The sequence below is a fragment of the Gossypium hirsutum genome, chromosome A01 (genome assembly GCF_007990345.1).
Source record: "Gossypium hirsutum isolate 1008001.06 chromosome A01, Gossypium_hirsutum_v2.1, whole genome shotgun sequence".
NCBI lineage: Eukaryota > Viridiplantae > Streptophyta > Magnoliopsida > Malvales > Malvaceae > Gossypium > Gossypium hirsutum.
In genome coordinates, this window is record NC_053424.1 from 115,619,083 (window position 1) to 115,644,181 (window position 25,099).

The following is a 25,099-nucleotide window of genomic DNA, read 5'->3' on the forward strand; positions in this document are numbered from 1 at the left end:
GTCACAATTAGTTACACGACCTGGATGTACAGTCATGTTACTCCAATACTACACGGTTTCAGCCTATTACACAGCCTAGGCACATGGTCATGTGACTCCTATTTTGCATTATTGCCCTTATTTTTTGTAAAAGTTTCAAAATAGTCCTTAATTGATTCCGAGTTGATTTTAGATACTTTTGTAAGCTCAATTTAAACCTGATTTTGTTTGCATAACATGATTTGTGTGAATGTAAGAGAATTATTGAGTTTTTTAAATATATTCTCAATTAAAATCACATGTAACTGTTCTGTTATTTGCTGTAGCATCTCGTAACTCGACTCCAACGACGGGGATGGGTGAGGGGTTTTACAATGCATCTCTATCACTATCATTGACTTTCTGTAATCTATTTCTATGGTACAATATCGAAAGTAAAACTCTTTCACTTGGCAGTGGAAGCAACATAATTGCTTAAATGCTTTGTATCTTTAGCCTCATCACTCTAGTTGACATTGAAAGACCATTTCTTCCTTTTAAAAGTAGTGTTGTTAGCATTTTCAACAGTTTTTTTTTTTAGAATTGAAAGCAATACTCTTCTCAACTTAGGTTTTTTCTATTTTATTCTCCTCACTAATTTGGGTAGAAATATTCCTGGTTAAAACTAGTGAGGAAAAACTAATTTGGGTAGAAATATTCCTAGTTAAAACTAGTGAGGAAAATGCTTGGATCTCTAAGAGAACTTCTTGCTTTGAAAGACCTTGCTATTGAAGGCACCAAACACTCATTATAAATGGTAGAATATTGCTAGAAATGCACCAACAAGAAGGTGTCATTTTGAGTAGATTTGATGCTACCTCTTGAAAGGATGTTGTCTCTTTTTATAGGTTCCAACCAATTGATCTCACCAAGATAATATGATAAAGTTGAAAAAGATAATGCCCTTGATTAAACAATTTTCTAACTATCAAATCTTTATTCATAAATTAACACACACAAAATTCCATTAATTTAAAAATTTTAAATTACAAATAAATTACTTACAATTGTTAAACTATATTTTGTATTAATTAATAATAAATATATTTAAATTTTAAATTTTACACTCAACTCTTACAATAGTATTCACAATACTATTCGAAATGTTGCAACCCTATGCAAAACACTTCATATAACTCTAACTTTTCTTTTAAAATATAATTACTTAAAAAAAATTGTATTCACAAACTAGATGTTATGGAATCTAATCTATACTATTATTTAAGTCTTTGGTTAAGTTGGTATCACGAGTCAATTGACCAACAGCTCAGTTAGTGAAATTACAAAAATGTTCATTCGTAATTGAAATAAGTTATATGAATAGAGGGTATTTTAATTTTTTTTTAAAATCAATAAAAATTTTGCATGTAATTGGAATTAATCATGCTATTTACGTCAATAAAATATTAATTTTATCACTAAACTAAAATTTTATTTTAATATAATAATTACATTATTGTATTATGTATATTTTATTATATTTATCAATTTTATATATTTATTATTATTTAAACTCTTAACTTAGTGCTATGAATCAACCGAGTATCAACTCGAATGAAAAAAATTACAAAAATATATTTTCGTAATTAAAATAAATAATTTATTATCTATATTTTAAAGTGTAAAAAAGATTGTAGTGTTAATTGTTTTTCTTTATCGTTGATGTCTTAAATGTATAATATTGTGAGATACAAACATTGTGTAAATATAATATTAAAGGAGGGTAAAAGAGTGATTTGAAAGGGAAAGTGAGTAAGCAGGGAAAGGAAGCTATGGAAGAAGGCCACCAAAGGAAGGGGCAGATTGGTCACGTGACAGAAGAGCCGACACGTGTCAAATGGAGAAATAGAGAGTACAAACTTGACAATGAATATATATATAAATAAAGGTGGGGCTCTTTTACTAAATTAACCAAAAAATTTTTTATATTTACAAAAATGACTCAGATTAAAAAACAATAACAAAAATAACCTGAAATGAATAGTAAAATTTAGTTTTGGCCTGTCAATGGTCGGTACCAACTAATATTTTGCACTCATGATTGTCAAATGATTATGTCAGGCTTTAAAAAATTAATTTTTTTAGTTTTGGCCTCTCAATGGCCGACACAAGGGTATTTTCTTTTAAAATCGTATCATATTTGTATACAAAATACGAGTTTTTAAAAAAAAAAATTGGTGCTGGCCTGTCAATGGCTGGCACCAAGTACCAAAAAAATCAATTTTTTTTAAAAAAAATTTTACTGTCCGAAAATACGAGTTTTAAAAAAAAAATTTAGGTGCTGTCTGTCAATGGCCGGCACCAAGTACAAAAAAAATCAATTTTTTTAAAAAAATTGCTGCTGAAAATACAAGTTTTAAAAAAAAATTGAGTGTTGGCCTGTCAATAGCCGGCACCAGATACGAGTTTTTTTTTAAAAAAATTTTTTGGGTGCTGGTCTATCAATGGCCGGCACTAGATACGAGTTTTTTAAAAAAAAATTTGTTTGTGCTGGCTTGTCAATGGTCGGCACCAAGTACAAAAAAAAAGATTCAAAATTTTTTGGTGCTGGCCTATCAATGGCCAGCACTAATATGATTTTAAAAAAAAATTGATGTCCAAAAATATTAGTTTTTAAAAAAAAATTTGTACTTGGTCTGGCCAAGTACAATTTTTTTTTTTAAAACTCGTATTTTTGGACAGCAAAAATTTTTTTTAAAAAAGAATTGGTCTTTTTTTTTGTACTTGGTGCCGGCCATTGACAAGCCAGCACCAAAATTTTTTTTTAAAACTCGTATTTTGTATAACAGTATGATACGATTTTAAAAAAAATTACCCTGGTGCCGGCCATTGACAGGACAAAACTAAAAAAATTAATTTTTTAAAGCCTGACACAATCATTTGGCAATCATGGGTGTAAAATACGAGTTGATGCTGGCCATTGACAAGCCAGAACCTAATTTTACTGTTCATTTCAAGTTATTTTTGTTATTGTTTTTTAACTTGGGTCATTTTTATAAATATCAAAAATTTTTTGGTTAATTTAGTAAAATAGCCTAAAGGTGGGGCTGTTGCCGCGAGACTCGACTCTCCTCTCATTGGTTGCTTTCTTGACCTTTCTAAACATGTGGGACCCTCTATTCGTGGAATTACACGAGAGGGAGAGAGGAGGGTTTTGATTAAGTGGTGGGAGCCACATGGGAAGAAGAGGCTAAAAGGGTGAATCTTGCTTAAAGCAAAAAGGGAATTCCAAAAATATGCTAAGTTGACGCGTGTACAGTGATTTTTAGGATAAGAGAAATAGTGGGGCCCACTTCATAATGAGATTAAATTTTAACTTATTTTTTAAAAAATAAATTTTAAATTTATTAAATCGAATTATCTAAATCATTTATTTTTTTAAAATTAATTCTAGTAAGTAAATTAAATTTTCGAATTAAAGGTTAAAAGTATATATAGTTTTAACTTCAATCTTAAAACTCTTCACTTCTTTAGTCCTTAGAGATAAAGAGTTTACAATTTGGCCTGTAAAGTATTAGTTTAATGGTCAATGTTAAAGTTAATAGTTAAAAGGTCTTTTTTAGTGGCGGATCTAAAAATACAATTTAAGGGGTAGGGGTAAAGTCAAAATTTTTTTTGGAGAGGAGCTGGAATTAATTATATATTTTTATAATAGTAAAAATACAATCTCACTATTTTAATAGCATACATCTTTATAAATTTTAGAAGATTAAATCAATTCTTTTACCATTTTTGGTGGGACAAAGTATAATTTTACTATTACTAATTTAAAATTTTATAAATTATAAGCGGCCTATATGAAAAATTTTCCATTTTAAAGGGGTTGGGGCCCTTGTCAACCCCGCCCTGGCCTTTTTAATGCATTTAGGCAATTCAAGCATCCAATTGAGTGAAAAAATAGAATAAGGGTTTAATTTTTTTTTGAAAAAGTTTGAGGATTTTTTTATGCATTTTGACAGTTCAAATATCCAATTAAGTACAAAAAAAGTAGGGCCTAATTGCTTTTCTGAAAAAATTTAAGGACTTTTTATACTCTTAAACCTATTTATTTGTTGAAGCGAAAAAAAGATGAGATTAAATTCGTTTAAAATATTTGTTTAAAGTTGGGTTTAGATTTTTTTTTAATTCAATTTTTTTTTTGGTAAATAAGAGGATGTAAAGTCTCAATTGTCATGAAGTTAAGTTGTAAGTTGTGAATTGAATGATAAGAATAAGTACAATTTGTTGATGTACGAAAACAACAATATGATTCATAGGTGAAATAAGAAAGGATCCAACTTTTTGGTTTTCATAAATCATTATTTATTGAAACTGAAACTTCATCTTTAAACTATTTCAATCTCAACCCCATAAAATATTGAATATACAAATGCTTTAAATCATTGATTTGAGCTCAATTGTTGAAATTTAAGGAATTTAGTGAATGAAATTGATATAAAATTTTATGGAAACTTAACTTCAATTTATGTTTATATTTAATATTTTTTTTGTTGAAAATAATTCAATATTGATTAAATTGACATGATATATGTAAAAAATAAAATAAAAGTAACATGGAGGCCGTTGTACCAGGAATTATATTGAATTTTGCTTACTTTACTTAAAAAATAGATAAATTAATTTATGTACATTAGACCAAATAGCAAATTGGTCTTTTCTTTAAAAATTCCATTCATTTCTAGTGTTACACGTAGCATGTTACGTGTACTTCATTCTAACATATATGTGTTAGTTTTTAGTAGTAAAAATAGATAGAAATTTTAATAGAATGATTGGTTTGCTCTTTGATCTAATGTATATGGACTAATTTACCTAGTTTTTGAATAAATAGGGCAAAATACAATTCAACTCTTAATACAAATGCCACCATAATACTTTTACCGTTAAAACAACTATAAAGTAAAACCAAACTAATAAAAATTAAAATATTACACAACACTCAGGTATAGCAATTTCATATAATAAAACTGTAAGTCTAAAGGTAATAATTTCATATGAAAAAACTCGAACCTTAGTATTAAAACACCTAAGTTTTTTTTAAGCTAATTACATGAAATACAATGCTAGCATATATCAAAACCTCGACAATCTCTTTCCTAAATTTAATAAGATTAAAAAAAATACAATATTCATAATACTAGTTGGATTCAATCATCCCTAAATTAAAGCACAGAATTAATATATTATAAGTTGGCCTACATGTATGAAATTAAATGGGATAATAAGGTTGAAAAATCAGTAAAAATAATTCTAAATGTTCACAACAAATGTTTGAAAACGCCCAATGCCCTCATATGCACACTATAAAGCCACATGATTCATGCTTTTGTAACCCCTACATAAGCATATGGACCACAAAGTATGCCCTCAAATGAAAAGACTTGTGGGTATAGTTTGATTTCTTTTTCCTTTTTTTTCTGCTAAAATTGGTGTCAATTAATAAAATTCAATTTTATTATATAATATATTGTTTTTATTTTTATCTTATAAAATAACAATTACCATAACTATTTCATAAGCATCGCAAAGTCATCTTTCGAGAAAAAAAATCTTGAAATTATTAATTCAGTGTTTGATTCTAAATATTTAAAAAGAAAATATTAATTATTATTCAATTAAAGGCCCCGTGAAAGAGATGTAATATACTACGTGTTCATCAAATTCATTTTTGGAAATAAATATTGACTTTGTTTAGTATTAAAAGTTTTATTATTCATTAATGGAAACGTGGCTTCTCTACATCCAAATGACCATGGAAGAAGAAGTGGATAGTTAGGCAGACAGTGGCCCCTACACTGCATATAATAGTAAGCATCAAACACTTCAAATGAATTTATTTAAAAAACTTGGGTATACCTAACTATTCTTGTTGGATTCCAAACCATGTAATAATCCCATACGAATTTGGAAATGATAACAATAAAAAATTCAGATTATAAACAGAGTGACAAAGAATTTAATGGTGAATATTTAAACCTTTTTGTTTAGCATTGATAGTGAACTCAAACTCAAATACATGGGACATCGGATTTGTCTACACTTGCCGAGCACTAAAACTTCCAAAAATCTATCTTTCCTTTTCCAAATCAGAGAAGCCACCCTCGATTCATCATTTTAGTACATTATACAATTTATAAACATTCGAACAATGGGGTTTAGTTTATTTCAATAGCTTGTTGTCTATCATTGAACTAATGCCTGGTATGGCATACATCAACATTTTTTTTTACAAGGTATTGTACTACCTCTCTCAATAATATCATCTTCAGAGTTTAATATACAACATCCGATACACAACATCTGTATTCAACAATTTGCAAAATTGTAACGCTCATTATCTTCCTTAAAGAAAGCTGTTAGGGCTAAAATTTAAAATATACTAAATACAATCTCTTTAAAGATATGAAGTTAAATTCAAGTTTTTGGAAGTTTTCAGAAAATAGTATTGGTTGTATATAATTGAAAGGAAATGACCCAAAAACATTGAGTAGGCAATGGATAATATTACTCAATATGGTTGGGCCCAATAATCAACTTGATAACATTGAGAAATAATGAATGATAAAGAGATATGGACCCTAGCTTTTGTGCTTATTCCCAGAGTGTGTTTCCTTCTTGTTCAAATCATAAGATTCCCCCATTTCCAAATTGGCATTTTGTGGTATCCTACATGTTTTTTTCTTACCTTCCACACTACACATACGTCTATGCTATTTGTATATTAAAGGTGGCATGCCATTTCTAATTACTCAATTTTAGGTAATACCAAACAAAAACCAAATATATTTAATTATAATCTAAACTAAAACCGAACAGGATTCAATAAATATCGAACCCGGCACTATGGTTCGATCCGGTTTTCTTGGCTTTCTGCTCAAACTCTAGTTTCAAATACATAATAGGTTACAAGAAGATAAAGGAATAACTGCCACCATTTTATTACAAGCTTATGCTGACACCTAAAACATTGTTACTTACAGCAAAGGATTGTTTGGTTTTTCCTATATTAAAAATATTTTGATATCTATTTCTATACATTAATACAAAGGAGAACAGTCATAAAAACAGAACAAGACAAAACAAAACTCATAGGATACTGTCTGAATATATCTCACACCTGTCTTCTTAAGCAAAAAAGACTAACAAACATGGTCGGCAGCCTCCTACAACTATTATGCACAGGATTGTCGATACAGTTATTATATTGACTTACCAGCCATAGATGGGATTTTCCACTTGTGGTGGTAAGAGATGAAGGTCTTTACAATGTTGCTTGTCGTAATCCCGTGTACCAGGTATTGCCCCCGTGCAAAGTCTAAGCAACTCGTTTCCTGTAAGACAGTAGTGGGCGAATGCTAGACCCCCATCAACCATCTCTGAAAGGTTTGGCAATGTCGATGATTTTGCAATTATTTTCGATCCCGCTTTTGCTGGATTATGTTCGTTATTCAAAACTCTGTCAAGCTCTGAATATTCTACAAATCTTTGGGTGGCAGCCTCCCACGACAGGTTGTATATTTGCTCGGGAGTAAGGGGTTGAGGCTCATTTGCCAATGCTTCCTTTACTTTAGCAACAAAATCTTCAGATGATTTGTAAGTCAGACAGTTGGGAAAAGACCTAAAGAACTCATTTGAAGGATGGTCTGCACATACTACGAATTTCCCCATAGCAAGTGCCTCTGCAGTAGCTGTGCAAAGCACATCGCTGACACTGGGGTTGATGAAGATTTTGTACCTTCAGGCAAAGAAAAAATGTTAGGATGTTATAAATCAGAGTAACTATACTTGTAAAATGATTATTTTTGCAGAAGCTTCATCTCAGCAAATGATTGGATAGTATATATACCCATGAAGAGAATCATCCGCGTGGTCCCTTCCTTTCAGAAAATTAAGGTTCAGATTCAACCTCTTAGCTGTACTCTGAACTTCATGTGCGTCCTCACCATTTCCATACACATCCAACTTGAAACCATCAAGATCATTCTTGTGCTTTGCCAGCAAATCTATCAACTCTTTGTATCCTTTTGCCCAGACCATCTTGCCTAAGAAGTATGCTCCTTTAGAAAAGGCTTGCTGCCCAAGCTCCCTTTCTTCAGCAACTTTCTCCCCAATTTTCAAAAACTTTGGATTTACTCCATGAACATTGCAAATCACGGATTTTGGTAGATCCTGAGTTGCACCAGAAAGACGAAGAACCTGAAGGATGGAAAACAAACACTTAGTTTATGCAATATAAAGGATGACTCTTCAAGTTTACCAATAAGACTTTTAAATGACTTGTTGAATGAGCAGCAGAACAAATCTATGATACAGTTCAGAATAGAAAGAAAAATGATATTGAGAGATGCCAGGCAAGCATAAACAAAATCGACATACACCTTGTGGCAATACGCTCTGGTGACCCAATTGTTGATGTGTTTCACAAGAAAAGCTTGTAGAGCACCATTCTTCTCCCTCTTAATATATTCCAAGTAATTTGTGTGGACGATACCAACAACATGGTTGAATTTGTCGGTCCAGCGTTTACCATGATGATACCAGTTCAGATGTTCTGGTTCTTCCAAAATACAAATATCAGTATCTTTTGATGGGATAAACTGAGAAGTATCTCCAGCAGGTATTATGCTTCGTCTTTCTTTTGAAAACTAGAAAACAATTAGCAAATATTGTTATTTATTTATATATGATAAATGACTGAGAAGATGGAACATGATGTAATACATCAGACATTACCTTTCCTGGATAAAAGGAGATGTTAAAATCAGCTTTAAATCCAGTCCTTTCTTCAAGCCAGTTACGTATATAATTCTCCTGCTCCTCTGGTGAACTGAAAGTGAGATTGTTGGGATAAACAAGTTCTTGATCAGATCTGCAAAGCCACGGAACCAAGAGAGTGACTTTTTGTTTTGCCGATTTGGCCAAGTATGCTGCCCGAAAAAGTGGATTTACGGCAGTTCCTGTCATCCATGGAAGGCTGGCAGTTGTAACAATAGCAACATGTCTTTTCCCGTCTGAGACATCATGCTTTACAAAATCTGTCCAAAAGCCACCCTCATAACAATGCCCTGTACTTTGAAGAACGCTGGCTATCCTTAAATCGAGTTCATCATTTATCTTATCACTATCAACTGTAGGGGGTTCTCCTTCGGCAAGGGAGCGCAAAACAAGTTGATTCTTCCGTTTGCTACACAAGCTTTCAACTATCTTATCACATAGATCTGAGAAATCACATTTAAGAAACTTGTAAAAATCACTTGCAGTTAGATTCCTAGTCTTGTATATTAAGCAGATACATTAGATAAGCCACAAATGGCAAAATGTAGACTTACTTTCAAGGTCATTAAATACTTTTTTCCCTAACAGATGTAAAATTGCAAGCAAATGAAAACAGTTCTGACTGCATAAGTAAACGATGTCATACTAAAGAAAGTGACAAAAATCGGGAAGAATAGGAACTTTATTGATCAGTGGAAGTAGAAAGCTCTACTTGTGAGTATCTTAAGTTCTTTGAATATTTGAAAGGTGGCATTACTATAATGAAAAAGGAAATTGATTTGAAATTTCATTGTCACATAGAAGGGTGTTTAAAAGTTAAAATCAGCCTCAAGAAGACCACTACTTCCTCAACAATCAACTGCCAATGATAGGTGAACTATTAATTATTCAGCTTAACTACTCCCAGAAGAGAAATAACATAATGGGTTATTTCAAGCACTGGAGTTCATATTTGCTCCAGAACAATGGCCATTGAAAGTCACGGCCCCAATTTTATCCACAACAAATCAGCTGCATAAGTTGGTGAGGTGATAGAACATTTTACAGATTCCAATAGACAGGACATCAACTCAGATAAAAGTTAACACGGCACTACACATTTTAAAAGAGAAAATAAGAGAGCTATAGCTACTTACCCCTTCTGACGCCAAGTTGATCCAAAAAAGGCCCAGACTGCCTTACCAGATATGCTAAAAGTTCAGGTACATCTAGTGGGGGTACATCCTATACCAGACAGGAAAAACAAAGAAGCGTTAAACAATAACGCAACCATTACGTTACGAAGCATCTTAAAGTTCTACCATGTTTACATATGCCTACAATATCATTAGACCTATACAATGGGCCCATCCTCCAATAAAGATGTTTGTAATGAGATGATCAGTATGAAAGTTGCTACTGCTAGGTGCTAGAAACTACAAATAACTGGTGAATCCTGAGTTATCTCTAATTATTTCTCAAAACGCATAGCAGACTGCAGTTTCGCGCAATAATTAGCCTCTATGAAGATACAAGAAAGGCACAAAGTAAAAGGCTAGGATTTACATGTTGATAACAGTAGATCAGTCTTGTATAGCCTATCGACAGCAATGGCTTGCAACCAATGATGTATAACAATGATAAAAAATATAAATCACATGGAGAGAAGATATCAGGTTAAAAACTCCAGATAAGAAATATTTCGAGAAATTCAACTCATACGAAATGTTTATTTTTAAAAATGACTGTAAAAGTTGAGGTGAAAAGAATATCTATCTTTGTTCAAAGCAGAAGACTTGTCAATCAGCAAAATTTTCTTTTAGTTCAAAGCTTTTACATGGACTCAATATGCATGCTTTTGGTGCTTCACTTGTCAATATGCATGCTTTTCGTTCAAAGCCCATGCTCTAATTCCTTAATGTCAAGAGGCATTAAATCCCTTGTAAGGTGGTAAACCTCAATCAACCCAAATATTTCGCTATTAAAGGATGAAAAAGTAGAAAGAGTCCAAGATACTATGCACAGGATGCGATAGAAGTTTTAGTTCAGGCCACATACAATTCAAGATGTTATGACTTTACTCCAATATTGCTGTGTTAGGGAATATTAATATAAGAATAATAGATTATGCTAATCCCAACCAAATAACCACATATCCAAATATATACAGGCACGACAGTAGTTAAATAGACCCTGCTATTGTGTAGAAGCATAGTCTAGTTGCCTATCATTACAAGGGAGTATCACTCTTAGATTCTTTAATACAGAACCATTTTAGTTATAAGAAATCAAAAAATTGGAAATATGTAATAACACTAAAAGGCATAGTTTGAGAAAAGAACCTTTGACTCCTGAGGCTCCTTGATTATTGCTTTCTGCAAAATAAATAAATTAATTAATTTAAAATTGCATGCTTAAAATATTTTAGATGAGAGTAATCAAGATAACAAAATCAGACTGTACAAACAGGACCCGTACAAGCTAAAATGTACAACATCCAACTATATACCATCAATCTAAGGATCTTCAGCAACAAGTTATAACAGAATTCCTTTTATGGAATACCGTAGAGTGAGCAAACTAAAATGCTTACTCTTCAAGTTACATAACCTTTTCCATCACAGGAACTTTATGTTAGATAAAAAGGTCCTTACAGGAATGTATGTTTCTGGGTAGTGAGAAATAAACTAAGAATTAAATTTACATCTACATAATTACAGAAGATTCCGAAATCCAATTTTAAACCAACAATTTGCAAATGTGCCTATCTCTGATCTTTATCTTTCTGGTGGAAAATCTTAAGATTCCAAATCATGATTAACCATTTGTATATCATGATGATATTATGTTTTAGTTATCCTAAAATAACTGATTGGTCAAAGGGAAAGGAATAAATTACATTATAATATCTGATCTTTCCACAAACACTTCAACCTAATTTCTCTTCTCAACAGTGCTTAATCAGTCAGAGTATATGCTTCCTAATAGGGAATTTTGATATCTTATGATACATCTTAATTCAAATTATATGCTTCCTAATAGGGGATTTTGATATCTTAGATACATCTTAATTCAAAAGTAAAAGAAGGAACATGTAACTAATCGCCAAGATACTACCCACTATTAGGGGTTGATTAAAGGGCATCTGCTACAAGGAAGCAATAGAACTGAAAGAAGGAAACCAATTTTGCCAGCCTTCAGATATGAATGCATGCTTTTTGCAATGGTAATTCCTGCATCCATATCCAAATATATGAACCAATTGATTAACCAGGCAATTTTAAAGCAGTCATTGTATCATCTTCCCATTAAAGAACAAGGCGTGTCTACATATGCCACAGGATTCAGCCTTTAAAAGCCATAACTACCATGTTTATTTTAGAGGTAAATGAGTTATAGAAGGCCCTATTATCTAAATATTATCACAATTTTCATCTTATTATTTTAAATCATAAAATATACAATTCAACCTAGCCACCAACATGTTAATTTGAAGCACAACATCCTAGAAGCAAAATATGAAATTGAAACCAATAAAAATTCCCAGCCATGGCATGAGAAGCAACCAAAACCTTCATTAGTATGAGCATGACTATTACAAGCCCAATTAAATGCATTTAAAAAATAAAAATTCAAGCATCTTAAAAAACTCGAATGAACTCATGAGATTATCTAACATTTTGTTCTAATTTACAATTTCAGTATCCTAAAAATTTCAATTTTCTAACCATTAAAGAATTGTGCTGATAATGCGAAAGTGTTGTACTCTTTAGGTGTCATTGCACCAAGCGCTACTGTTGTAGAGCTACGCACCCTCAAGGTTTTGTCCCCCAGCTCTGAAGCAAGCCTGGATAGACCACTTGCACCTAAACAAGCAAACCACGGGCTGCTGGAAAGCAAGAGCAGATGGTGCCATGATCCCTAAAAAGTAAGCATATTGGGAGACTTGAACCGATTGGGAGACTAGAGGTCATGGATTCAAGTCTCCACATAAGCTCGCTTTTTAGCGACCATAGCATCGTGTGCTCTTGCTCTTCATGTCATGGTTTCACTTGTTCATACATCAACAAAACTAGGGACAACGTTGAGCGAGCATCGCTCTCCAACAGTTACCCGTCAGCCCAACAGCACCAAAGAGAACAATACCTTGTTATCAGCAAGATGCTCTAACATTAACTACACCGCGCATTCATCACTGTTTCCTTCATTCAACCAAAAAGAGAATTCTGGAACTAAAAAGCCCTGTATTAAGGAAATAAACCCAAAAAGAACTGACACACCAATCATAAACATTGAAAAGAAAAACAAGCCAAATAACTGGGAAAGAAAGGTAGCGCTAAGGGTTTAAGTCTCAGTCTAGAAAAAAGCAGGGAAAACAAAAGAACTTACCAAACTGGACTTAACTTTCTCCACAAACTCACTATTCTTAAACCCGCCAAAAATTTCCACCGACGCATTTTTCTTCTCAAACTCCCTTAACCTTGTCTTCAATGCCCGAATTGGTTCCCAATCCCCAAATTGCCCTTCCTCTGTAAACCTCGCCCTCCTATCTTTCTTAAACTTATTAAATTCAACAATTCCATACATATCCTCTTCCTCGGTCTCGTCCACCTCCGCCACAATCGCGCTCCTTATCCTTGACAAGTCTATCCCTAACTTCGCTCTCGGCCCCCATTTCTCCATCACTCTCCTGCTAATCTCCGGCGCCGAGTAAACCCTCCGGAACTCCGATATCTTAGGCTGCAACTTCTTCATGAAGTCAATTTCCGATGATTGCCGGATCGCTGGTACCGAAAAAGTTGGAGTCGCGGATTGTATTAAGTTTTCAATTTCCCTGTCAAAACTCGCTGCGAGGTTCTTGAACGTGTTGGCTCGGTCCTTCATAAGCTGCAAATCCGCGTCGGCCGAGTCACGGACCTCTCTCCAACCTTTCGAAATGAACGAGAAAGCACTGGAATTCGACGTCGTCGTCGTCGCCACCGCCGCCGCTGCCGTAGTTTGAGACCCCTTGTCCATGGCGAGCAAATTCAGCTAAGATTTTCAATATTCCGTTAACAGAGAATTTTTCTTTAACCTGAATTCTTCTCTTTTGGGGATTGACACTTTGCAGAGGCGAGAAAGGAAAGAGAACGAGAAAGGGAGAGAGAGAGAGACAATGAGGATTTAACGGCTAAGGTTTTGTGCTCAAAGAACAAGTAGTAGGAACTGACACGTGGAATTCCACATAGGAATAGTGAGATGGTTCAAGAGATTTCCCTGCTTACGTGGTGACTGTCACGTGTAAATATGAGGTGGCACGTTTTGATTCGTTTGTTAGGATCTTCTTGGAGATGGATAATTAATGGAATATGCTTAGAGGAGCCGATTCCTTGCGGGAATCTGCATTGAACCCGATTGTGATTTTGTACACGTGGTCCATTTTGGTTGGCTAAGGCCCAAGATTTCCACCTTCCTTGTCCAACTTTCCCTTTATTTTCCATGCCTTGCTGGTGTGACTTTTCCTGCTATCCTATCTAACCATGCTTCCTTGATGTAAACAACCGATTACTCAGTCAGATTAAAAATGAACTGATTTTTGAACAAGTCGTAGTTAAATCGATTAAACCAATTTATAATTTTTTTAGTATCAATAATCAATTAATAGATTAAAACCGAAGACATTATATTATAACTATAATATCAACGTTTAAAATTTTATCATTAATAAAAAAATAAATATTAAAGGCTAAATTTAACAGTTAAACAGGTGTCTATCTGAGATCAATCTGGAAAATTTTAGCGTCTCTAATTCTGTATTACATTTTTCTGAAATTTTTAGATTTTACGAAGCGGACAAATATATAGAATGCAAAGCAACTGGAAAGGGCTATCCCAAATGCCATATGGGAGATTAGTGGCCATCGGATTCCCGCTAGCAATTGTGGGCAGCTGCCAATGTGATCCCACCAAGGTTGTCAGTTTTTGACCTTCATCCACCCTTCATGCAAATCACGATCCACATGTTTCTTTACCACTTAAAACATTCCACTTTTCAAAATTACCCTTTATGACTACTCAAAATTTGAAACATGTAACATACTAAACAACATAAAATGAAATGACAATCAAGCAAAGTTAGCAGACTCAACCCAACACATGGGGTGTAAACCTCTTAGACAAGCAAAACTGCATTTATACACCCGTCGTTTTCTGGGTTATTTGTTACTTGAGCATATTTTCCTGCACGCATATCGGAACCGATTAGAATAAGCGCTAGAACAATAAAGAAAAACACGAATATTGGTCAAGGAGGATATTTACCCCAAACAACTTTCCCAGCTGGCGTGACCAAACCCAATTCACTTACATTCACCTGAATTCGACATGAAGAAAATGAGTATCAATAATGCTAGGTAAACAGATGTCATACCAAATGATTTTGAATGGGAAACAAAGAATTTACCTCGATGATTGTTCCTTTGGTCATGACACCAAGAGATGTATACATTGGACCATTGGGATTTTTCTTTACCCCAATAATGTCGAGATTGAAGGTGCACTTGAGCTCAGGATGTGTAACATCAGCTTTAGTAAATCGCAATCCTGAAGGACGGATGAAACGCTCATATTTTGGAGGCTTTCTTGTAAAACCAGGTCCTACAAATGTGCACTTTGTAACCATTCTCTTCCATTGCTTTGCTGCAAGAGAAGAAAACCATAAATAAATTGGACAACCAAACTCTGGAAATAAAGATTGTGTTTCTTTAATGGTTGACATGACAAACAGAATAAGCTAAATTGTATATACTCACTTTTTCTTTTACCAGTTCTGAGCACCTTAAACATCTCATCTTCTGCGACCGGCCTGACCTAAAGAGGTACAAAAGTTCAAAGTCAAACAAATGTAACTATGAGAACCGTTAAGACCAGAATACAAAAGAAAAATCGAGAAAGAACATATTAAGATATAACAAACAGAAAAGTTCGGAAGTCTTATTACCTTGGGAATAGGGACCTCCCATTTTCCGGCTTTCTCTTTCCTCTTTTGCTTTATGGTATTGCTAAGAACCTAGGGCAAAGCATAATGTTATATATATTGATTGACATAAATATAGGTACTAAAGAAACAACCTCATTTATAAGCATACCTTAGCACGTGTGGTATTTTCACGATCCATAAGATAGGCAGGAATAGCTCCATCTTGGACTTCGTCATCAACCTTACGCCTAGTTGATGATTCCTCATGCATAGCCAATCTGTTCTTGACATGATGAAAATATAATTCTCGGTTATTACATAACTAACAAAGAAGAGACCAGAACTGATGAAGAAATAACAGCTCTTTGAAACAAGGTCACGCTTTAAAACAAGAAATTCATGTCTCAAAGGTAGGTTTCAACTCATGTTTCAAATCCTTTGGTGTAAACAAAACAATATAAATTATAGGTGTGTTTTTCTAATTCATTTACATGTTTGAAGTAATTCTAAAAGAAATTCTCAGGGAAAATCAGAAGGCAATATCTAATACCATTCAATCTCTTCTCTAATACCACCATTCATAAATGCATTTTAACCATTCCAAAATACATGCACTGACAACCGGATATGGATTAGCTACTCACGAAAGAAATTTTCAATTTTGAGCAACATGAAAATGGAAGACAATCAAGTTAGCTTCCCAGGAATAAGTGGCATGAAAAGGACATAGATTTAACAATAGACAGTATGATCACTATGAATTAACCATCTTATTCAAATTCACTCAACTACGGCAGGTGATCGCATTCGCGATTTCATTTGAAATTAACAGAATTTATCTGTCTGCTAATAAATGTTAAAATAAACAAATAATAGTCAAGTCTTTCCAGTGCAAAATGGATCAGCAGTTCTATGAAACCCTAATTGGAGTGTAACCAATACAGATAATAATAACAACAACTATAATAATAATAAAACTTACGTTTTTTTCATGAGGGCCTTTTCAGCATAATTTTTCTTCGCAATCATCTTACCCTTAATACCCAGCGCCTATCATAACAATTCAACAAAAACAAATCAATTATCTCACAAAATTCCACCCCCCAAAAAAATGCAAAATAACCAAAAAAAATGGAAAAAAAATTTTAGACCTTTTGAGCCTTAGCTGAACGCTCGTGTACTTGACGAGCTTCCTTCTTGCGCTTCTTCTCGAAGAAGTCATGGCGGTAACCATGCCTCTTCCTGTGTAGCTCTATGTAATCACCTTGCGGCTAAACAAAAATCAAATAAGAAAAATTAGCAACAGTTGCGAAATTTAACCATTTGAAATTAGCTCTCGAAAAGGATTGAAAAGATAGAATTCGAAAGAAACCGACCATGGCGGCGACAAAGCTTTGATCTTCACTTTGGGGAAGAAGAGAGAAAAGAAAAGACAAAAACCCTAAGGTTTTATAATTTTGTGGACAAAAAGCAAATCGGGTCAATTTTACCGTTGGATGGGTATAAAAATGCGGGTCGGTATAATATTTGGGTTGGATTAGTTTTGGGCTTTAATGTAGAATCTTGGGCTCTATAGAAACAACTGTTAGGGTAATGATCTCGTTGGATAGTACTTTTTGCATACCTACAAATTTTTATATGTATTTTTTTTATAAGCACGATGGTCTTAATTTATTTTATGATTTGAGCTTAATCATATTCGGGTCGGAAATGATATTCAGATAAAACTCTTTTAATCACGATGATTTTTTTTAAGTTATATGTGCATATTTATTCATTTCCAACAACTTTTTGGTTTAGTGACAAAAACATTATGTTGTAGGTATGAGAGCTTGGATTCAATCTTGAGTAATTTCATTCTCTTCCCTCAATTATTAAAAAAATATATATCCACCGGTTCATAGTTTAACATGCAATTTATACAGATTTATAATGAATTAGTGAAGAAATCGATTAGACATGTATAAATCATTAATTATACCAGTAATGATTAAATTACTTGTGGACATGTTCAATTTGTATAATCCATGCAATTTCTTTGAGAATATACCATTAACTCTTTATTTGAGCTATAATTCAACTATCTATAAGTGAAACTGTATCGTATATAAGTCATATACCAAATGTATCAACCTTTTGCTTACTACTCCAAAATACATTGGTTATCAATACATCAAAGTATATAAGCCATATATATATATAGTCATTCACTTATTATTAAAGTAACACAATGATCGTCATAAGATAATTAATCTATAAATTGACTTAAGATTAATTTATTTTGGGTCTAGTTCTATTTAGTTTCAATCTAACCAATCAAATATGTCTTTTATCTTAAGATTCAATCCTATTATGATAGATAAGACGAGTTATCTTTTTCTTTAATTTGACTCACGAAAACATTTCTTTATCTATGTATTTTCTTTCAACATAGAACATTAGCTTATAGATAATATAGTCAATGATCTGGCTATAGTGCTTAGTGGTATGCAATGAGAAACTTTATTTGCTATTACATGCTGAAAAATGTGGAAGTCATGAAGCAAGCTTGTGTTCAAAAAGGAGCAACCCAATACCAATAAAATTCTTGACAGCAATGGGGAAGGGCTGCAGGGTTATAGTCAAAGCATTGGGTGCTGCACAATCCTACAACCCGAACTAAAGAAGGGATCATGCATATGGTAAAAACCAGTACAAAAATATGTGTACATATATATTTGTTCTTTTGATGACATTGATAATGTCCCCAGTCAATGGGTAAAAGCAAAACCTAAATTCACAGTTTTTTTTTTTTAACGAAAATTAATGACTGAGTTTAAAGTAAACTAATGATTATGCTTCACCAACAGACAAGATGATATAACAAAATCTATGTCGGTGAATCTATGAATTTTGGCTAAGAGAAGGAAATGGAACTTTCAGTCTTTCATTATAACCCAGGAAATTTCAACCATGATTTCCTTGTCCATTAACTGACCAATCACGTGCATTTCCTGCTTCATTTACTCTTCATTAATTACCACTAATTAGTAATGTTTAATAAGCTAATAATAAAGAAAATTATTGGATTTAGTGGGGTATTTTAGATTTCACAAGTGAATTAAAAGTTTGACAAATATATTATAGGGTGTAGTAAAAGAGTATAGATTGTATGAAAGTGTGATTCCACGTCATCTTTATTCTTTTTCAATTGAAAATGTTAAAAATCAGGAGAAAAAATCTAATTTGTCATCCTCCTATTAGAAAATGATAGGGATAACATATAATCACAGTTTCGTACAATTCTTTCTCATAGTAAAAAGGGTAAAAAAATTAATTACGTAAATAAATGTGACATTTTTCACACTCTCAATCCACTTAAGGAGTCTAAAAAACTCGAGTAACAGTGTATCAAATATTTATATTTATGTTACGTTAATTTCTATCGATGTTAACTCTTTTCTAAATTCTAATCATACGATATTTATATTATATTATTTTACATTGATGTTTATGTTATTTTTATGTTTTGAATATATTAATAATCAAATTTATGTAAATTTTAACATATATATATAAATGAAAATGACTCAAAAACTTCAAAAGTGTATTTTTGAAGTGGAGAAAGGGTTTGGGAGGAAACAAATATTATTGTGGTGTTTCACTTTCACTCTAACTAAAACAAAGATGGAAAGAAAACATTTTCCTGTATTTAGTCAATCTTCTAAATTCCTAAATCTTATTAGATCAAATGTCCTTATCAATTAGCTGAATGGAAATTGAACTCAGGCACTTTCAATCCACACCACCAACCATAGATTCCATGTATTTAGTTTTGGGTTATTATAAAAATTTATAATTTTAACAACAATATCAATTAGTGGTTTAGATGATAAAGCAAATAATCTTGATTGTTGTACCATGAAGACATATAATTTGCAGAGTTAATTCCACCAACCATCTTTACATTATAATTTCCTCATATCTTCTGTAATATAATTTTAAAGAAAAATTTATTATTATAAAAATTGATATTTTAAAAATATCAGTTTTGATATTTTTAAATTTTTTACAGAAAATTGTTGTTCCCTTTCTTTTCTTTTTGAATTTGCTTTATTTTTAGTTTTTTATTTTATGTTTTACGCAGCAAGTTTTTATTTTTTTAAAAAAAATTATTTTAAATTATGTCAATACATGTCATTTAATGGTTAAATTAATGTTTCAATAATAGGAGTGTCTGATTGATGTAACATTGATAGTTTAAGGATGTAATTAAAAGATTTTAAAATTTAGAGATAAATTTAAAATGACGATCATATTTTGGAGATATCTAGTGCAATTAACTATAATTCTTATAGTTATTTATGTATAAAAATCATTATTAAATAGTATGGTTAAGATGATGATATGTATCTATTTATTTATTAAATTTTTAAATATAGTTTTAATGGACACGTGTCATCATCTTAATTATATTTATAAAATTATTATTTTTCTAGTGTGGTATAATATATAAGTTAATAATGCTATATATAATGTTTTAGATATTTTTCACATAAATTTTACAATTTAATTTTTAGTTTTTTAATAAAATATAAATTTTAAAATGATTAATTATGTTAAAATTAGAAAATATCAAATTTTAGTTCAAAATATTAAAATTGTATATAAATCATTACAAGTTGATACATAAATGATATTAACAGAAATGAATCGATATGCACAGGGGCAAACCCAAAAATTCTTTTAAGGAATCAAAATAGAATTATAAATTTTTGAGAGGTTAAAATATAATTTTATCATGTATTAATTTATGATTTCATTATTTTCTGAAAGGACTTGATAGTTTTTTTTTTAGGGTTTAAAAGTGTAATTTGCCCATATGTTAATTTATAATTTAAACATTTCTTAAAGAACTCATATAGCAATTTTTCCATGTTGAGAGGGGACCAAGGCATTTGCTTTGCTTGACCCTTTAAAACTCGTCCCTCGATATGTATTTGTTAAACCTTAAATTTTCTTAAATAGGATGATAAATACATTTTAATATGCTCAAACTCACTTTTTTTACATTAATAATAATATTTATACCAACCAAATTAAAATTAAATCCACTAAATTTATTAGATTAATTATATTGAAACATCTAATAGCTTATTTTAATGAAAATTATAAGATATAGTTTGGACCCTCCCACTACAAAACAAAAAGGTTGGGACCCCATTAATCAAAAGCTGTCTTTGCACCGCCACCGAAATAAAAAGAATCATTCAGCTACCCGCATTTCTATTATACTCTCCTACATAAAAAGTATAAAAAAAAAGTTCGTAGGCTGCCAGTTAAAATAGAGTTTTTAAAGGTTTAATTTTAAAATTTTTGATACAATATTACAAATCTATATAAATATTGATAAATTGATTGAAATATTGGTAAAATTTTAGACATTTTGGTAAATTCAAAATGTTAATTATTTTGGGTAAAATGTTAAATATTTTAATAAATCCAGGTAAAAAAAAGTGGTAGTCTTAAACATTTTGATAAATTCAAAGAAATAGTGATAAATTCATATAAATTTTGGTAAAATTATTAGAAATATCGGTAAGGTCACATAAATTTTAGTAAATAGTTAGAATTTTTTGTAAATTTATAAAAGTTTTGATAATTGTTAAGATTTGTTGCAGGGTTAGAAATTTTGAAAATTCTGATAAAATCTCATAAATATTGGTAAATCTATAGGAATTTTGGTAAATCGTTAGATATATAAATAAGTTCTTAGAAATATTGGTAAATCGTTAAATATTTTAGTAAATCTTTAAAAATTTTGGTAATTATTAAAACTTGGTATGTGGTTTATAAAATTTGAAAATATTGGTAAGTTATTAAAAATTGTAGTAAAGTCCAATAAATATTGATAAAATGATAGAAATTTTGGTAATTCTTTAGAAATGTTGGTAAATTCTTAGATATTTTGATAAGTGTATTAAACTTTTGGTAATTGTTAAGATTTGGTTTAACGTTTAGAAAATTTGAAAATATTGGTAAAATCTTAAAAATTTTGGTGAAGTTTCATAAATATTTGTAAAATGATAGAAATTTTGATAACTCGTTAAATATTTTGATAAATCCTTAGAAATTTTAGTAAATCGTTAAATATATTGATAAAACATAGAAAATTTTGGTAATTGTTAAGACTTGGTATGATGTTTAGAAAATTTGAAAATATTGATAAAATCTTATAAATTTTGGTAAATCGACATTTTTGTTAAATCGTTATATAATTTATTAATTTATAGTATAGAGATTTCAAAATACATTCATTCATCTTAACAACTTCTTAGCTATTTGGATGGCATTGTGAATGTTGTATAAAGAAAATACAAGTCCTTACTCCTTTGAATTTGACTATATTTTATTGATTTTACATAAAATATATATTATATTATGCAATCCATATCTAAAAATAAAAAAACCTGAAATAAGAACTAATATGAAAAATAATAAGAGATAACATTCATAATTTGACAAAGTACTAAGATTTAATATCAATAATTAGACAGAGTTTAATGGCAAAAATGCACCATCTATATATATATATATATGTATGTGTATATATGTATATATATATATCATTAGCCCTTACATTTGTAAACAACAACTCAAATACTACTAAACCTAACATCTTTATTTTCGTTACCAACATCCAGTGGTGGATACTCCCCATTTGGTCTAAAAGGAGAAAGCTTGTTCAAAGACTGTAAGGCATTTGCCCTCAAACTTCTTTATTCGTCAATATTGTTTTTTTTTTTTTTAAAACCTAACTTATCCTCAAACTCCCTAAAATTCCTACAATAAGCGAGTGTCCATAAAAGAGGGAAGAAAGCTTGTTCAAAGACCATAAGGCATTTGCAAATTTATGCAAAGTACCAAAAACAATAACATGTCAAATAACAAGAGATGTTATGCCGTAAATTGTAATTAACACCACCTTAACTCATTGTGCAAATTTAAACTAAATCAAACGTGTTCCTCTACCCAATATTTTACTATTTTCAACCTCAATCACACAATAATTCACACAATTAACAAGTAGCAACACCAACATAATTCAAATCATAAATTTTAGACCTAAAAGTGCCAAGCATATCATAATGCAAATTGCATGTTTATATCGTCAAAATAATTAAGTGTAAAACCATCATTTAAGCTATAAAATCTACACTCTAATCATCATTTTTAAAAAAATCATTGATTTTTTACTTAGCAAGAAAAAAACCCTAATTAGTAAAACTAAATATTAATCAATTTCAAAGATCAAAACCAATGATTCTTTGACATCAAGTCGCCAACAATGCCCATTTCGTTGCGATAAAATTAATATTGCAAAAAAATATTGAGAGGAACCAAGAAGGTGTCAAACAAATGACATAAATCAGACTTCATTAATAAGACAATTTCTATATGTTAAGAAACATCCTAGCTAAAAAATGAATAAGCTTAAACTTAAAGAAGCAACTTACTTATATTCTGCACTTCTCAAATTATTTACTTAAAACGAAAATTTTTTTGTCAATTAATTTTGTACGCATCAATTCAAGATGTAAAAAAACAGAAAATATTATTCCATCAATGTTATAACTCAAAATGCATGTCCTTGTACAATTTATTGTGTTCGTTAGCATGAGAACGTGAAAGAAGCAATTCTTTATACTTAAAGGGATAATAAAAATTAGAACAGGATAAAACTAAATATTAAAAGAATACATCAAATGAACTATGAAAAAATATCAAAACACAAAGAAATATATATGTAAAAAATATTTATTTAAAAAAACCATCAAGAAATATGTGTGTAAAAATCCTAATAATTCCAATTACAAGATTAAGAGGGAATAAATGGATACATTTAATATTGTTGAAAAAAGGAGGTGGCAATGGGGCTCCACGTTGATGAACAGTGGGAAGGGAGCAAATTGGTGGCGATGATGAATGACGAGATGGGAGGTGTCAACAATAATGAATGGCGGCAATAGAGGGGAAGAAAAAAAATTTTCACGATGGGAGAGAATAGGTTAGCGATGTTGAATGGCAAGATGGGAGTGGATGGGTTAACGATGATGAACAACAGGATGGAGGGGTCAACGATGATGAATGGCGATAGGGGAAGAAAGGTTTTTTTTTTTCTCAAAACATTGCTTTTTGTTCTAATGGTAACCAGTTAACAAGAAAAGATTTTATAAAATTGTGATTCCACGTCATTTTTATCTCTTTTTAATAAGAGAATGATAAATCAGATTTTTTCTCTTGATTTTTAGCATTTTCCTATTAAGAAGGGATAAGGATGACGTGGAATCACAGTTTCATACAATAATTTCCCTTATAGAATTTTAGTTAGATTTAAAGTTTTTCGGGAGGAAAAAAACTGAAAATCAGAATGAAAATTCTAATTTGTTATTCTTTTATCAGAAAAGAATAAGGATAATGTGAAATCACAATTTCATACCATCCCTATCAAGTAATATCGATTTCCATATTTTTTTCCTTTTTTTCTTTTTATTTGATCCAATTGCTGGAATTCCTTTACACATAATCTAGCAGTTCTAATTTTTGAGAATTTTTCCAAAGCTTATATTAACTTTTCTTGTCTGAGCTCATACTAAAATTTCCCTTCGTCCACTTCGATTATATTATTTTTTTATTATTACCTTTAAAATCAAGGTAGGAAAAATATATAAAAGATGGTCAGTAATGAATATATTGGTCCCACTTTTGTCGGTATAGATTTGTAGAAGTATATGATTAATCCAATAACCTAATATCATATATTTAAACTAAAAATCATCACAGCACTATGCAGGTTAAAAAAAAAACTATTCCTTTTTTAAAGTAATTACATTTAAAAGAAAATTAAAATAAATTTAAAAGATATACAAATTATTTAAAATTAATTATATTTTTTTAATACAACAATTATTCGAAATTAGTCAATAGATTCCAACTTGGCATTCTAAAGTAGTTATATTTTAGTAGTTATATGCTAACATAAATACTAGTTTATGACACATTCATGATATAAGTAAAAAATATAATTATATAATAAATATATTTATAAAAGTTTATATAAATAACAAATGAGGCTTCAGTTGAATAATAAAGTATAAATATTTAAAAAAATTAATAATTTAATTAATTTTAAGATAAATATAATTATAAAGAAGATAAAAATAATTTGTTCTTTTCCTTAAGGATAAACTTTGTGTTAGGAAAATAATTTTCGTGACATAAGTCTTTTCCGAATATATTTGATTATTTTCATTATATAAGACTTTTATTAAAAAAATTTAATCATAGTTTTTTATTAAGTTTGGTAATTATTTGACTCAATGAAATTAA

At 30.8% G+C, this 25,099-nt stretch overlaps 2 protein-coding genes across 2 annotated transcripts; both read right to left on the reverse strand.

Moving 5' to 3' along the window:
- Positions 1–6,932: 6,932 nt before the first annotated feature.
- On the reverse strand, positions 6,933–13,967 carry LOC107925636 (digalactosyldiacylglycerol synthase 1, chloroplastic). The gene is made up of 7 exons (XM_016856341.2): positions 13,162–13,967; positions 11,115–11,147; positions 9,930–10,017; positions 8,752–9,236; positions 8,397–8,663; positions 7,865–8,214; positions 6,933–7,753 (listed from the first exon to the last, which is right to left on the reverse strand). Exons 1-7 carry the CDS (start codon positions 13,786–13,788, stop codon positions 7,228–7,230), a joined length of 2,376 nt encoding a protein of 791 aa, XP_016711830.1. The 5' UTR covers positions 13,789–13,967; the 3' UTR covers positions 6,933–7,227.
- Positions 13,968–14,502: 535 nt separating this feature from the next.
- Positions 14,503–17,234, reverse strand: LOC107925637 (ribosome biogenesis protein NSA2 homolog). The gene is made up of 9 exons (XM_016856342.2): positions 17,107–17,234; positions 16,882–17,001; positions 16,713–16,780; positions 15,900–16,008; positions 15,752–15,820; positions 15,564–15,621; positions 15,215–15,450; positions 15,073–15,124; positions 14,503–14,991 (listed from the first exon to the last, which is right to left on the reverse strand). Exons 1-9 carry the CDS (start codon positions 17,107–17,109, stop codon positions 14,924–14,926), a joined length of 783 nt encoding a protein of 260 aa, XP_016711831.1. The 5' UTR covers positions 17,110–17,234; the 3' UTR covers positions 14,503–14,923.
- Positions 17,235–25,099: the final 7,865 nt, after the last annotated feature.